The sequence below is a fragment of the Phyllostomus hastatus genome, unplaced genomic scaffold (genome assembly GCF_019186645.2).
Source record: "Phyllostomus hastatus isolate PE091 unplaced genomic scaffold, TTU_PhHast_1.1 phas_contig_209, whole genome shotgun sequence".
Taxonomy (NCBI): Eukaryota; Metazoa; Chordata; class Mammalia; order Chiroptera; family Phyllostomidae; genus Phyllostomus; species Phyllostomus hastatus.
The window spans coordinates 2953081-2970269 of NW_025333735.1; the positions used below are offsets into that span (position 1 = coordinate 2953081).

The following is a 17189-nucleotide window of genomic DNA, read 5'->3' on the forward strand; positions in this document are numbered from 1 at the left end:
CCCTTCAGTTACTAGGGGAAAAAAATACACAGATCACAAATAGAACAAATGTGAGGAAATGACAAAAGTTCCAAAACCTTAGTCTTTATGCTTCTGGGTGTCTGATTTGTAGTTCCAAAACTTTCTCTGGAAGAGAAAATGGAAATGGAAATCCAGATGATTTTATTATCTTGAGGATCAACACTCCCTCTGATTGTTCCCATCTCCCAAATCTTGTCTTTATCAAGTCCAGATGGAGTCTTTCTGTCATTTAATCCCTTTTCCTAGTGTAGTCGTAAATGTGTAATCTAGCCTGAAAATCCAGTCAGGCTGTCTTTGACCCCATGGACAGCTGGCATCTCTAAAAGAGACTGTCAATATGATTCCACTGGATGCTTTTTCCTCACAATCCATAAGAAAATTTTACTAAACTCTCCCAGCTTATTTCAATGCTCCTTCCACCATTACTTAATCACTGGTGCCCCAACTAACGTTTTAAAGTTACTTCTCTTAACTCTGCTCACCCATTCAAAGTTCCCATTCCCTGAGCAATGGGTGACTGAATAAAAATAGCTAAATGCGCTGCAAACTATAACAGGATTTGAGGGAGGTAGCACTATGTAGCCTAACAACTAAAAAGCTATTTCTTTGGAGTCTCCTTATGTAGCGAGAAAAATGTATCTCACAGCCAGGGCATGAAGATTAGGTAAAAGTGTCCAAAAGTCCGGTATGTTGTTCCGATCTTCTAGTCTTGAGGATTGAGCTTTCAGCCCAGTCTTTAAATACACATATATACGTATATATTCTCTTAGAATCCTTTAGAGGCTGAGAATAGGAAACTGAGGCGGGCTCTTACTGACAAAGAATTGAAAAAGTAAAAGTTAACGCCTTCTGTTCTACCTGAAACCTATCGGGATTCCCAGTAATAATAGCCACCACATATTGAGTTTGTTTCAGTCACCGCTAGCTTATTTCTATGCACGATTCCCTTTGATCTTCACAACACCAACAGGTTCGTAACACCGTCGTCTCTAGTGCATACGCGAAGAAACTGAAGTTTGCAGAGGCGTAACTAGATATTTCTTCCGTTTTCATACAAGATTAGATTTAAGCTTTAATACAGATCCGGGTGAGTCTTCCCAAGCCAAGACAGTAGTTTAGTTTTCTCTTCGCCCCGGGTTCTCCAGTCGCTTCACTTTCATAGGGTGTGTCACGCGCAGGGGACGGGACGGGACGCAGCCTCCTAGCAAAGGTGTTGGGCAAAGCCCCGCCTCGAAGGCGGGACCAAGGTGGGCGTGGCCTCACGCCAACTCTCCCCGTAGCTCTAGGGCCGGGAGCTCTAGAGCCGTAAAGAACTCTAAGAGTCGTGAAGTAGCGAGGCACGGAAGCGTTGCTTTACGACGATTTGGAGGAACACCACCCGGTTGGCGTTTACCGCTGGTGGCTTTTCGCACGTGGGTTGCTGTCCGTCTTCTGCCTGTACTTCATATTTGTTGGCGTGAACCAGCCACACTGAAGGATAGAGTGGCAGCGGAGGCCAAGGGTCGTGAGCTGATGGATTTTGCTGCTAAAAACGAAGCGACGTCTGGAAGCGGTCTCCAGCGTGGAGCTGAGGGGGCGCGGCTGGGGTTCAAGTCCGGTAGGGAGGGTGTCCGGGATAAAGCAGGGACGGAGGAGGCCCGCGTTGTAGAGACGGGGAATGGACTGACAGGAGTGGAGAAAACGGGGGATAGAGAAGAAAGAAGTGGACAAAGAGCAGAGAAAATACAAGTAGATCTAACGGTTGTGAAGCATGAAGTTACGGACTGGTCGGAAATGGAAGATGGTATGCTGGATAGCCAGTGGATAAAGCAGGAGGTGAAGGATGAGCCTGAAGTGAAAGATGAGCCTGAGGTGAAGGATGAGCCTGAGGTGAAGGAGGAGAAACCAGACACAGTGGAGGTGAAGCAGGAGGTGGTTAGTAGTTTGGTGGTAAAAGAAGAGAAGGTGGATGAAACAGAGGTAAAGGAAGAAAAAGTGAAGGTGAAGGAAGAAGTGATGGACTGGCTAGAAGTGAAGGAAGAGAGAAAAGATAACTTGGAGATAAAACAGGAGGAGATGTTTTTTGGTCAGAACGTAAAAGAGGAAATGATGGATGAAATGTGTTTAAAAGAAGAAAAGTATTTCGCGAAGAAAGAGATGTTGGATGATACAGAGGTGAAAGAAGATCCTCAGATAAATTCCCCCATGGGCTCAAAGCGGAAACTGGCAATGTCAAGGTAAGGCAGGGAGAAATCTATTGGGGGAATAAAGCTGTGGTGTCGTCTGGTCCATAGTTTGGAGGAAACAACACTACCAGCAAGATGTAGAAAATTAAGCACAGGTTTGGGCCTCTGGACTCGTGGGGAATTGGGAAGGGGCGGGGGGGGTTGTCAGATAACAACAAATTCAGTGAAGATATGTTGGTAGTGTCCAATGGCAAGTCAGGAGATGAAAATTCTGGGGACTAGAAAACGGACCAGATTCTGGCTTGACTTACCCTCTTGACTCAGTCTTTGTGTGAGAGAAGATAGAATGAGGAAAAGTCTGATAAAATCAACAATAGCAAAGTGGATAAGGTTAAAATTAGACCAAAATGCACTTGAACTCATCCAGTTGTTTAGTTTTCTTTGAATACTATCAATATTAATTATTTTTATTTAATGTTTCAACAGTGTATAGTCACGTGACAGCATTGGAAATAAGAGTGAGCAGATTCTTAGGACTTTTACTGTCTAGAACACAATGGGCAAAATAGAAGTAGCTGTAGTTTGATTGTAGTATCCCAAGATCCTAGAAGAGCAGTTGAAGGCTGAAGACAGATAGTGGATAATAGCATTACTAGATTACTCTGATGGCTATTCTAGGTTGGGTGTGTAGTTGAGGAAAAAAGATGCAACTGCTACCCTGTAAATTTGACTGGGTCTTACACATTGCTGGTGTGTGTGCCTGTAAGATATCAAAACATAGCTTATGGATAGAAGTTCTGGGTATATACACACACACAATTGCTAAGAGATTGCCAGGAATTACAATTTAAAATGGCTTATAATAATCTTATTCTCTGATTATAGTAGAAAAAGAAGTCAAAAATGGGAAGACTTTTTTTAAAAATCTAATACATGTTTTCTTGAATTACATATCACTAATGACATTGTAAATGTAGATGTGATTTGGAGACAGTTTCCTAGAGAAGAATATTCTAACAATATTTGACAGCTATCAAGTATTTTGTCGAAGATACATAATGTATACATTACTATAACTATGTCTGTAAATTGGTTGTGATGAGTAATTGACTCAGATTAAAATTTTATAAACAAATAAGTAGAATTAACAATTGATAATTTACTTATTTAAGTTTCATGTGGGCTTTTGTAGGTGTGAAACTTGTGGGACAGAAGAAGCCAAGTACAGATGTCCACGTTGTATGCGCTATTCCTGCAGGTATTTATATTTATATAACTGTCTACCTTATTACCTCTATCTGTACCATTGTTACCTCTAAGTATAAAAGTACCTCCTCTTTGTCTCTTCAGCTTGCCCTGTGTAAAGAAACACAAAATAGAGCTAACATGTAATGGAGTTCGAGATAAAACTGCATATGTTTCAATACAACAATTTACCGAGATGAATCTCCTAAGTGGTAAGCCAACTTATGCATAGCAGATTGATGCTTCCTGGCCATCAGCATATGTCGTTTATGTTTCTGTTTTGAAATTTTTAGATTATCGATTTCTGGAAGATGTGGCAAGAACAGCAGACCATATTTCCAGAGATGTTTTATTGAAAAAACCATTAAGCAATAAACATGTATGTATTTCTTCTAATCCTTTCCAGTTAGAATTCCTTTATTAATTAGATTCATTTTTTCGCTCAACAAATGTATTAGGTGACTACCAGGGTCTGAATCTATTACTAGGGATACTGTCTGACCAAAATAAAAGTTCTTCCCCACATGGAGCTCTTGCTGGAGTGGGAAAGGCAGGAGTTCAGTAGAATAACAAATATAATTTCAGATAGGATTAAATTCATGTGGAAAATAAAGAAGGCAGAGGAGATTAAAGAAAATGAGAATGCTGTTTGTTGGGATGAGGTTGTGAGAGTACTATTTTTGGTACAGTGGTCAGGAGAAGCTTCTTTGAGGGATGACATTCAAGCAGCAATCTCAATGATGAGAAAGAGGCAGTTATATGAACATTTGGAAGAAAACTATACCAGGTAGAAACAAAAGCAAAAGTAATGACTGAGTCCAGAATGAGTTTGGTGTGTCTGAAGAATTAAAACAGGAGCAAGGTGACTGAAGTGTAGTTGAGATGTTGAGCTGTGGATTTTACTTCTAATTGAAAGTAGAAGCCCCGGGAAGGTTTTGAGAGTGTTTGCTTTTTGAAAAATCATTCTTGTTGCTGCCTGGAAAATGGACTTTAGCTGGCAAGAGTAGAAGATGAGAAGAGGAAGACCAGTTAAAGGGCAGTTGCTATGGTTCAGATGAGAGATGATGGTGGTTTAGAGAATGCTGTTAGAACTATTAGGAAATAATTCAATTCTGGGTTTAAAGGAAGAGCTAACAGGAGTTGCTGTTTCAATGCATCTAATTTTCATACTCTTCCATCCCTTTTTCATTCCTTGAGCACTGTTTAAAGTTAAAGGTTTCATATTTGAAGTGTTTTGCAACTGCTGTTGTTCCAGAAATTCTTTAATATTGTTACTGAATCATGTCATGGAATTATGTTCGTTTTTAGAGACTATGTTAATATTGAAGTTGCAGAATTGTAATGCCTTTTAAACACTTCCTTTTATTGGTGTTATTGGTACAGACATGACACTGCACATACCTGAAAGATTATCAGGCATCACCTTTTTTCCTCATTTAATTATGCATATTAAAGTTCTGCTTAAAAGATAAATTACTTTTTAATTTTTTTTCTTTTTGTTGTGAAGTATGGCATTCATGTTAAAAAAGTTAACATCCATGTAACTATCATTCAGGTCTAAAATTAGAGCACTCCCCAACCTCTCAGTAGTTTCTTGTCATCTTCTTGTGCCCTCCTCTGATCCATTCTTATTCCTGAATAGTTTTGTAGTTTAGGACTGTACCACAGTTTATCTGTTCTTGGTGGACTTGGGGTGTTCTGTAATAACAAAAATTTAGAAACAATGCTACCATGAACAGTTTGTTTATGAATCATTATTTGCGTGTGTGCATGTTTTTCTGGGGTTTGTACCTGGGAGTGGAATTGCCTTGTTGTGGGGTATACATATCTTCAGTTTGATTAGATGTTACCAAAACATTTTCCAAAGTGGTTATACCTACTCCCAGTAGTGTGCAGGTGTACCTATTGTCACATCCTATCCGAAACTATTGGGTCAAAGCTTTAAAATTTTGTCAGTTTGATGGCTGTGTAATCTTATTGTGGTTTTTAATTTGCACATCTCTTGATTCCTAATGAAATTGAGCATCTTTCAAATATTTTATTGGCCATTGGATTTTCTTTTGTGGAATGCCTGTTCAAGCCTTTTGCTCATCTTTTCATTGGTCAGCTTTCTTTTTCTTTCTGGTTTGTAGGAATTCTTTGTATTTCTTAGATGCTAGTTGATGGTTATACATGTTATAAATATCTTCCTTTCTTTGGCTTTTTTTTTTCACTCTATAGTGTCTTTTGGTAACAGATGTTCCTAATTTTAATATAGTCAGATTTGTTATATGTCTCATTATAGTTATTTTGTGTTTATGAAGAAATTCTTCCATACCTTGAAGTTATAAATTTATTTTCCCATAATTATTTTCTAAAAGTTTTAGTGTTGCATCTCACATATATGTTTGTAAACTATCTGGAATTGATTTTTGCGTAGTATGTCAAGTGAAGTGGAGGTCCCATTTAATTTTCCGTATGGATATTCCACTTCCTAGCACCACTTATTGAAGAGTTCATCTTTTCACTGTTGCTCTGCAGGACCGTCTTTGTCGTACATCAAGTGTCCATATATGTGTGGGTCAGTTTCTGGCCTGTCTATTCCACTTGTCTACCCACACCAATATATGCTCTTCCAATTATTGTAGGGTTGTTTTTTTCCTCCCTGAAACTTGCTATCTAATAGAGTAAGTTCTCCCACTTCATTCATTTTCTACAGTATAGCTATATTCTTCATAATTCTATACAAGTAGGAAGAATCAGTCTGTTGATTCTACAGTCTTCCCTCCCCTAACATGAGAATTTTCATTGGGGTTACATTTACTTTATAGAGTAACTTGGGTGATTAGACTTTATAGCATTGTATCTTTAAATCCTTTGTTGTGTTGTATCTCTGCACTTACTGGTGACTTCTTTAATATCTCTATAGTTTTCTCAGCAGATGTCTTGTACATTTTTAGTGAGCAGCCGTATTAAAATCTATTGCAGTACCTTATCTATAGATTCTTTAGGTTTTCTCTATCAATAATTCATCACAATGTATTTCTATCCTTAATCTTTTAAGCTCGCAGTCTCTCTTTCTCTCTCTCCCTCTACCCCTTATTGGAATAGCTAGGACTTCTAATTCAATGTCAAATACTAGCGATGATAGTAGATATGTATGTTGCAAATCTCAAGTCCACCTCTAGGTTTAATAGAAGGACTTTGCTAGAAGGATTCACAGGACTCAATGTACAGTTCTACTCATGACTATAATTTATTTCATTGAAAGGGTACAGAGTAAAATTAGCAAAATGAAACAGCATTCAGGGTAAAGCCTGGAGGAGTTTAGCCACAAGCTTCCAAAGAGTTCTTTACCATTGCAGTCACACAGTAAATAGTTAATTCCTCTGGCAGCAAGTTGTGATAACACATGTGAAGTATCATCTACCAGGGAAACCCACTAGCAACTCACTGCCCAAGGTTTTTATTGGGTGCTGGTTTCAGAAGCACCCTCTGCCTAGCAGGTGCCAAATCCCACACTCCCAGAAGTAAAGCAAATAAAACCACATTGTTTATACAAACAGTTTAAACATAGTTGACTTTCATCATTTGGAAAAGTCAGTGTAGAGAACCATTTATCAGTCAGTCAAATTCCCAGAAACCAGCCAAGGGTCCACCTTGTAGGCAGAATAACAGTCTCAGGCCCACTGTGTTAACTTCTTTGTACATCTTTGTTTTGTAATTCCTGATCATTGTAAGGAAGTTCTGTACCTACTTTGCTAACAGGTTTTATCATGAATGGTTGTTATGTTTTATCAAAGTGCTTTTTCTGTTTTTGATTATTTCTTTTTCTAATGTCTAATATTCTGATAGTAATATGGATAATATAATATTTTCATTGATTTTCTATTTTAAGCTAAATTTACATGGTGTTTTTATTATCATAACAAAGCATGCTTTTTATGCTTTGCAGAATTTAGTTGTCTTACGTGTGTGGTACGCATCCATTCATTCATTTTGTATTTCTGTTCATGAGTGAGATTGAACTCCAATTTTCCTTTGGTTTCTGTATCGGTATGATTCTAGTTTCATAAAATTGTTTGAGAATGTTTTTATTTTCTTCTTGGATGCATTGGATTATTGGAATTAATTACAGGAATTATTTCTTCCTCAGGAATTTGGTTAAATTTATTAATGAACCAATACAGGCTTAGAATTTGAGCCAGTAAGATATATTCTTTATTATTTGTGGGACTGGTCAGATTTTCTGTGTCTTCTTAATAAAGAAGAGTCATGGTTAATAAATTACATTTTCCTAAGAATTCATCCATTTGACCTAAATTTTCATATTTATTATGGCATAAAGTTCTTCATAATATTCTTCTTTATACATGTCTATGTGAATGATAATTGTTTCCTTTGTGATATTGGTTACTTGTGTCTTCTGTTTTTTCTTGGTCAGTTGCTATTATTATTTCTTTCCTATTTTGTTAATGTGACCTCTTAACTTTTATTAAACCCTTCTTTTTCATTTTTAGTTTAGTTGCATTGTGGTCAGGGAGTATATTCTTTATTCTGAATTCGTTCCTTTAAAATACATTAACTGTGTTTATGGCCCAGTATGTATGTGGTCATGTTTCATAATGTTCTGTTTGCTTGAAAAATAAAAAGTATTTTGCAATTGCTGAATGTAGTGTTCTACATATTCCTTTTAGGTTAGGCTTATGAATTATGTTGTTCAAATTGTTTATAACTATACTGATTTTTTTAGATCAGTTCCAGAGGGAGGTCAGTTAACATTTCCCTGTAGATAGAATCAAAAGGATTTGTATTTCCTCTGATGATTCAGTTAGTTTTGCTTTATGTACTTTAAGGCTAAATTATTAGATGCATACCTCAGGAAATACTATCCTTTGCTTGGTATTTGCATGGTGTATTTTTTTTCCTTTTTCTGTGGGCCCTTTTATTTGCTTACGTTCTAGTTATGTCTTTTCTAAGTATCATATAGTTGGGTTCTAGTCTTTCTGTAGTCTGAGAACTGTTACTTTTAACTGCATCATTAAGTTCATTTACATTTTGATAAAATTACCTATATATTTGACCTTATTTTTAATTTATTTTTTAATTACAAGTGATATTCAATATTATATTAGCTTCAGGTATACAGCATAGTGGTTAGATATTTATATAATGTGTATAATTTATGAAGTGATCCTTCTGGGAAGTCTAGTCCCCCCCCAGCCCCCCAACACCATGCATACTTATTATAGTATTTTTGACTATACATTCCCTGTTCTGTACTTTACCTTGCATGACTAACTAATTTGTAACTGCCAATTTGTACTTTGTGGGAGGCCGCTCTGCGTGGCATGGGCCTAGCTCCCACTCGGAGATGCACAGGACCCACACCCACGGATAGGTTCTCCTATGGGGAATCAGGCCCGCTATGTACCTAGGCTGCTATGTGTCTTGCTTTTTGCTAAAACTCCCTCACCCTGAATTGAGGACATTTACTGCAAAGCAACTTCCTAAAATCCATGCTAAACCTTCCAGGGATGAGTATAACCAGTTCAACTACTTTTGCCTTTTCATTTGCAAGTATCCCTCTTCTGTGATGTGATTAGCAGCATTGGCTCCTTCGTTTTCTGTAAAAGGTAACCACCTAAAGTGAGCCTGTGCATAGTTAATAAGGACCTTCTTGTAATGTGCCCAGTAAGACAATAAAAGCTCTTTGGAGCAAGGGCTGAGACTTTTGCTCCCCTTGAGAGAGAAGCCGCTCGCCCTTTTCTTCCACAGGATTGAGTAGTTCGTGTGAATTTCTTTTGTTTCAGCTACAGTGCCTGGACCTCACTCCAGGGGGTCCACAACAGTACTTGATCCTTTTACCTTTTTTAAGCAGCTCCCCAACGCCCCACCCCCACCCCAGTGTCTCAACCATCAGTTTGTTCTCTGGATCTATGAGTTTGTTTCTGTTTTGTTTATTTTGTTTTTCATATTCCACTCCTAAGTGAAATCATATATTTGTCTTTCTCTGACTTAATTTCATTTAGCATAATATAGTACCCTCTGTGTCCATCCATGTTGTCACAAATAAATGGCAGGATTTCACCCTTTTTCTTTTAAAGATTTTATTTATTTACTTTTAGATAATGGAAGGGAGGGAGAAAGAGACAGAGAGAAACAGCAACATGTGGTTGCTTCTCCCATGCCCCCAAATGGGGGACCTGGCCTGCAGCCCAGGCATGTGCCCTGACTGGGAATCAAACCAGTGACTTTTTGGTTCACAGGCCAGCACTCAGTCCCCTGAGCCACACCAGCCAGAGCGGATTTCACCCTTTTTGTATTCCATTGTTTGTATGTACCATAACTTCTTTATTAGTTTCTATTGATGGGCACTTAGGTTGCTTCCATACCTTGGCTATTGTAAATAATGCTGCAGTGACAAAGGGATGTATTTGTCTTTTCAAAGTAGTGGTTTGGGTTTCTTTAGATAAATACCCAGAAGTGAAATTGCTGGGTCCTTTTTGTCTTTTGTTATAGTTTTTGTTTTAAAGTCTGTTTTGTCTGATATAACTATGCTACCCCAGCTTATTTTTCATTTCCATTTACATGAAATATTTTTTCCATTCCTTTACTTTCAGTCCATGTGTATCTTTTGATCTGAAATGGGTCTCTTGTAGACAGCATATGTTAGGGTCTTGTTTTTTTAATCTATTCAATCATTCTATGTTTTTTTATTGGAGCACATAACCATTAATTATTGCTAGATATATAGTTATCACCATTTTATTACTCATATTTTTTATCTTTTTCTTCTTAAAGAAGTTTTTTTAACATTTGTTAGAATACTGATTTCGTGGTGATGAACTTAGCTTTTTCTTACCTGGGATGATCTTTATCTCTCCTTTGATTCTAAATATTTGCCTTACTGGGTAGAGTAATCTTGGTTGTAGGTTCTTGCTTTTCATCACTTTGAATATTTTATGTCAGTCCCTTTTGGCTTGCAAAGTTTCTGGTCAGAAATGAGTTGACAGTCTTATGGGAGCTCCCTTGTATGATTCTCTCTATCTTTAGCCTTTGACATTTTAATTATGACATGTGTTTTATAGGTCTGTTTGGATTTGTCTTGTTTGGTACTCTTCCTGGACTTACTTCTCTATTTCCTTTGCTTAGGGTAGGGAAGTTTTCAGTCATTATTTCTTCAAATAGGTTTTCAATCCCTTGTGCTTTCCCTTCTCCTGGTACCTCTGTGGTGCGAATGTGGTTACACTCCATGTTGTCCCACAACATCCTCATTAACTGTCCTCATTTTTTAAAGAATTGTTTTTAGGTGTTCCAATTGAGTGTTTTTCACTACCTTGTTTTCCAGATCACTGATTTGATCCTCTGCTTTATGTAATCTGCTGTTGATTTCATCTGATATATTCTTCATACCAGTTGTTGTAGTCTTCATTTCTGACAGGTTCTTTTTTTTTTTTTATGGTTTATATGTCTTGTTTTATCTTTGCTATCTTTTGTTGAAGTTTTTTCACTGAGTGCATCTATACTTTCTATAAGTTCACTGAGTATCTTTGTAATCAATGTTTTTGAACTCTTTGGTAGATGGCTTGCCTTCATTTTGTTTAGTTCTTTTCCTAGAATTTTGCTCTTTGTTTCATTTGGGACAGTCTTCTTTGTCTCCTCATTTTGGTTTCCTCCCTGTGTAGATACACATGGTAGGTAGATCTCCTACATCTCCTGGTCTTGCCTAGGCGGTCTTTCCTATGTGTATCTTAATGTCTTATCTAGTACGAATCCAGGAGGTGTCCCTCATGATTCTTAACTGCTAAGGCTGGGTATGGGGCAGACAAGCTCACTTCTCATCTCCACCCTCCCTACCATTCTCTGCATGGCTTCTTTTTTATATCCTTGGTTATAAGAGTTCTGTACAGCTAGTCTTCAGGTGGTTCTGAAGACTGGTTCTATACTTTAGTTGTAATTTTGATGTGGTCGTGGGAGGAGGAAATCACAGCATTTGCCTACTCTGCCATTTTGATGGGAAAGTCCCATGTGTATTTGACTTTAAATGTATCACCTTATTGTGCTATTTGCTCCATTTGGTTATTTTCCCCCCCTTGTCTTTTGGACTGATTGAGGTGTTTTGTTTTCTTCTTTTTTTTCAATCACTTGAATTTTTCTCTTCATTGGTTTAAAAGTTATACACCCTTTTTCTATCCTTTCCTTTGTCAAGCTGCACATACAACATGCTTAATTTACCTTACCAGTATTTAAAGTTAACCAGTATCTTAACTCTGTAACTAGACAATGCTGGAATCTTAGAATAGGAATTGGCAAACATTTTCTATAAAGGATCAGATGGCAGATACTTTTTGCATGCCATAATGGTCTCCATCACAACTACTCTTCTCCACCATTGTAGCAGGAAAGCAGCCATAAACAGGTGTGGGGGGCGGGGCAGCTGTATGCCAAAAAAATTGGTTATAAAAATAGGCAATAAGCAGGATTTGGCCCTAGTTTATTAGCAGTTACCTTAGAACTCTTAAATTTCATTTAACTGTCTACTGACTTTTCTTATTGTTTTTAGATATTTAAAATGGTTTTTTTAAAATCTTCCTATAGTAATTACTGTTTTACCCAATAAGTGTTTATTTTGGTGTATCTTCAGTATTTCCAACTTTCTTTTCTCTTTATATATACATTCATCATCTTAAGCCTACCATCTGAAAGATCACTTTCTGCCTCAAGTACATCCTTTAGACTGTCCTTTAGAGAGGGTTTGCTGATTACCAACTCTTAGTCTTTCGGTTGTTTGAATTTTTTTATTTCATCCTCACTCTTAAGTGATTTTTCTTTGTAGAGTTCTGAGTTCAGATTTGTTTTTCCAATGTCTCTGGTTTCCGTTGTTGTTGTAAAGTCATCTGTCATTTTTAACTGCCTTTAAAATCTTTCTTCTTTGGCTGCATTATTTTTGTGTTCTTCATTTTTTAACTATATTTTATTGATTAAGCTATTACAGTTGTCCCATTTATTTTTCCCATTTATCCCCTTCTGCTCTGTATTCCTCTTCCCTCCAGCATTTCCCCCTCTTAGTTCATGTCCATGAGTCATACATATAAGTTCTTTGTCTTCTACATTTCCTATACTATCCTTAACCTCCTTCTATCTTGTACCTACCAATTAGGTTTCTTATTCCTTATAACTTTTTCCCCATTCTTCCCTCCCCCTCCCCTTCCCAGCTGATATAGATCCATGTGATCTCCACTTCCGTGATTCTGTTCCTATTCTAATTGTTTGCTTAGTTTGTTTTGCTTTTGTTTTGTGTGTGTGTGTGTTTTTTAGGTTCAGTTGTTGATAGTTGTGAGTTTGTTGTCATTTTATTGTTCATAGTTTTGATCTTCTTCTTTTTCTTAGAGAAGTCCCTTAAACATTTCATATAATAAGGACTTAGTGATGATGAATTCCTTTAACTTTGCCTTATCTGAGAAGCACTTTATCTGCCCTTCCATTCTAAATGAAAGCTTTGCTGGATAGAGTAATCTTGGATGTAGGTCCTTGCCTTTCATGACTTGGAACACTTCTTTCCAGCCCCTTCTTGCCTGCAAGGCTTCTTTTGAGAAATCAGCTGGTAGTCTTATGGGAACTCCTTTGTAGGTAACTCCTTTTCTCTTGCTGCTTTTAAGATCCTCTCCTTATCTTTAATCTTGGGTAGTTTAACTATGATGTGTCTTGGTGTGTTCTTCTTTGGGTCCAACTTCTTGGGCCCCTGAGTTTCCTCAACTTGTATGTCTATTTCCTTCCCTAGATTGGGGAATTATTTTTTCAAATAAGTGTTCAATTTCTTGTTCTTCCTCTTCTCATACCCTTGTGATTTGGATGTGGGAATGTTTAAAGTTGTCCCAGAGGTTAGTAGCCTCTCCTCATTTTTTTTTTATTGTTGTTCATGTATAGTTGTCTGCATTTTCCCCCACCACCTGCCAACCCCAGCCATCTCCACCTCCCTCCCCAGATTCCACTGCTCCCCTGGTTTTGTCCATGTATCCTTTGTAGTTGTTCGTGAAATCCCTTGCCCCCTTTGAATTCTTGTTTCTTAATTCTCTTACGGTTGAATGTTTATTTCTTCCTTTTGTTCTAAATCAATTGATTTGAGTCCCAGTTTCCTTCCTTTCACTGTCAGTTCCTTGTATATTTTTCTTTATTTCACTTTGTATGGCCTTCACTTCTTTTATTTTGCAGCTGTGTAGAGTCATTTCTGTGAGCATCCGGATTGCCAGGGTTTTGAACTCTGCATCTGATAGGTGGTCTGTCTCCTTGTTGCTTAGTTCTTTTGGGGGGGCTTTGATCTGTTCTTTCATCTGGACCATATTCCTTTGTATTGGTACAGCTGTTACGTTGGAAGTGGCAGAGCCTTAGGTATTCACCAGAGTGGGGCAACTCCCTTTGGCACGTTTTGGCACTGTATGTGGGGGAGGGGTTAGAAAGGGAATGATGCCATTTGTTTGGCTCTCAGCCAGGTTTCAGTCACTTCCCCAACTACCCACAGTGAATTGTGCCCTTCTGATGCTGGTTCCCATGTAGATTGGCTTGTGCATGTTCTAGGGCCCCATAGGCCCCACCAATGGACTCTACTGTGAGACTGGCAGTGTCTACCACCGCCGCTACCACCACAGGTTTTTACAGCGAGAGGTTTTGAAGCTTTCTTTTCCTGTACTGGAATCCTGGGTTGTGCAGTCTGTCTTACTCTCTAGTTGTTCCTCCTGGTTTATCCATGTGCAAATAGGAGAGTGCCTGGTCTGTGAGCCGCTATTTTGCCATGTATTCCCTCCAGCCTGGCTGCCTGTCTCCCTCCTGCAGGTCTGGATGAATGTTTCTCCCTTAACTCATTGGTTGTCAGACTTCCGTACAATTTACTTTTCTGGCAGTTCTGGTTCATTTTAAATTGGCAGCTGTCCTTCATTTGGCTGTGCAAGGGAGCAAAGCGTATCTACCTACACCTCCATTTTGTCCAGAAGCCCTACATTTTTACTATAATGTGAAAATGCAGATTTATTTTTATTTACCTTATTTGGAAAATGTTAGGTTTCTTGAAACTGTAGAGCGTCTTTCTTCAGTTCTGTAAAAGTATCAGCTCATTTCTATTAAAATATTACATCTGCCTTATTCTTTCTCTCTTCTCCTTCTAAAACTACCATTAAATATAGCTTAGGTCTTCTCCCTACATCTTACCTATCCTTTAATCTGTCTTTGATTTTTTTTCATCTTTTTTATCTCTGTATTGTATTCTAGAACATTTCTAGTCTTTAGTTCTTTTAAAAGTCTTCTGAGTCACTTTTTATAATTTCACTGTAGATATTTACAGGCTTTATTTTATTCTTTTAAATTTTGCAGAGCTATCCTATAATTTGCGTATGAGTCTTTTAAGTTTCTTGATATATGTGGAACACTCTCGGCTGCCTCTTTTTGTTTCCTTTGGCTCCTGCTTACTAAGCCTTTTTTTCTTTATTGTTTAAGCTTGTTTATTTTTTATTGAGTACTGCTTCTTCCTTAAAAAAATTATTTGTGAGAATTTTTTGAAGATGGAACACACAGGCCTTTTTTTTTTTCTACTAGGTACCTGGGAACATTGTGAATCTGAAACCAAGTTTAAGTTTTAAGATTCTCTTGACCACACAAGCAAGGCACATTTTCATTTCAACTGTGCAAGGGCTAGCCCATGACCACAACTTGTAATGGATTTTTTCTCCTCCTGTTCCAGGTAGACCAGTACATATTTCCTAGCACACTCTGGAGTTAGAGTTTATATCTGGTTCACCCTTTTCCTGTGACTCAGCTGCATTTAAGGAGAGCTTCCTAGAAGTTTACAAGGTTTTGACTCTGACCTTGATGCTGAGGAGGCTGTTGAAAGGGGAAGCCTGTATTTGCTAGAATTTGCAAAAGTGGCTTCATAACTTTGCTTACCTGAATTCTCACTGTTTATTAAAATTGAGTTTTCTCACTGTGTTTTCCTATTTCTGTCAGTCCTTCACTGCTTTTGGAGGTATTAAAATAGATTGTGTGTGTGTGTGTGTGTGTGTGTGTGTGTGTGTGTGTTTTCCCCATTATCTAGCATTCTTAGATGTTTTCATTGGGAGAGTTGGTCGTTATAACCACAGCCACAGTTGAAACCAAAGTTCTGTAGTTATAAAATTATGTATAGTTTCTTAAATCATTTTTATGCTTAGCCAGTGATTGCTGGCCCTTTTCCCTTGGCTTATGTCTTGGTTGTCTTAACTCTCTGCATTGCAAACTCTAGATCCCCATTTGTTTAATCAAGAAACTTGTATTTAGACTTGACCGTTTCTTTGTGTAATATTATTTATTAGGCCTGTTCTAGGCAGTGCTATGACTCCTCCCCTGAGTGAAGTACCTCTCTAGTAATAAAAGCAGATATATATTATAAAACCATCAGCCAAAGAGAAAGAACTGAATAGGTAGCCCCTATGCTGAAATAACTGAATCATTTCGCACTATGATTGCCAAATGACCTGTATTCTTTTTGAAATCCCTTCTCTTGGCTTGTAGCGCATATAGGTACAGGCACTGGCTCTGGAATTACGCAGACCTGGATTTGAATACGGGCTCTGCCTGTCAGAAATAGTTGTATAGTGTTGGGCATTCAGTAATTCTCGCTGCCAAAATGAAGGTAATAGAGTAGTACCTGTCTCATAGTATTGTGAGGATTAAATGACATTGCTTCTTGGCACAGTTTATGAAACATAAGTACTCAATAAATCTTAACTGTTATATTTTGAAAGTTATTTTATTCACTTTTGAAACTTAAGGTATTTTAAATTTAATTTGTCTAATTTTTTTTGGTTGTTAGATGGGCTTTATGAAAAATCGTGCTCGAAGGCAAGGTATTAACTTAAAACTTCTACCCAATGGATTCACCAAGAGGAAAGAAAATTCAACATTTTTTGATAAGAAGTAAGTTTCTAACTTCTTCCTTAGTATATCAGGTGTTCTGATTTTATCAGGAACATCTTTTTTTTTTAATTGCTGTTCTGTTATAGTTGTCCCACCTTTCCCCCCATTGCTCTGTCCTGTCCCACTCCCTACTCCCAAAGTCAGGAACATCTTTTAAGCTTTAGTTTGATATGATATAGTGCTACCAAAAGTGTGGTCTGTGAGCTGTTTGTTATTGGTCCATGAAAAGATAACTATACAATTTGAAAATAAGCATTTAGAAACTTAAGCTGATTTTATATAGTGAGACTCTAATAAAAATTTTGTTTTGCAGTGTGTGTATGTGTGTGTGTGTGTATCCCTGAGACCCAAGATACCATGGAAGTGCTTCAGAGGCTTCAGGGACAAAGCAGTGAGTCATAGTAGGACTCATGCACAGTTTTGCTTAGAGCAGCTCAGCTTTTTATAATCCTTTCTACCTTGGGGTTCCACTAAGATTTTATTTGAAAGCCAGTGACGTGAAAGAAAGGGACTTGGGAAACTTTTACTTTGTAGTGAGTGTGAGTATAGGTAATATAACAGAGATTAGTTTGCTGCTTTCTGAAAGAGCTACATCAAAAAGGCCCCATTAGTACACAGTACTATCAGGGTTCCAAGTCCTGTAAGTAGCCAGTAAATGATTAGATAATGTCTTTCACAAGTCAAGATTCTGGATTTAGAGTTAAAAAAAGAAACTGAGTGAGTTCCTTCCTCTTCAGTCTCTTAGTATGTGTGAAAACTTGTGCAAATTACTTCCTTTCTCTGGGCTTCATCTGTGTGATCTGTGTGATGTGGGGGTTGTACTAGGTAAACTCA

At 37.7% G+C, this 17189-nt stretch overlaps 1 protein-coding gene across 2 annotated transcripts in view; it reads left to right on the top strand.

Moving 5' to 3' along the window:
• Nucleotides 1-1393: 1393 nt before the first annotated feature.
• ZNHIT6 (zinc finger HIT-type containing 6) overlaps nt 1394-17189 on the top strand; it is a 64201-nt gene continuing 48405 nt past the window's right edge. For both annotated transcript variants that reach the window (XM_045835458.1, XM_045835459.1), the window contains exons 1-5: nt 1394-2237; nt 3379-3444; nt 3537-3643; nt 3725-3810; nt 16252-16355. In XM_045835458.1, the coding sequence (XP_045691414.1) occupies nt 1534-2237; nt 3379-3444; nt 3537-3643; nt 3725-3810; nt 16252-16355 (1067 nt within the window). In that variant the 5' untranslated portion in view covers nt 1394-1533. The remainder of the gene's footprint in view (nt 2238-3378; nt 3445-3536; nt 3644-3724; nt 3811-16251; nt 16356-17189) is intronic.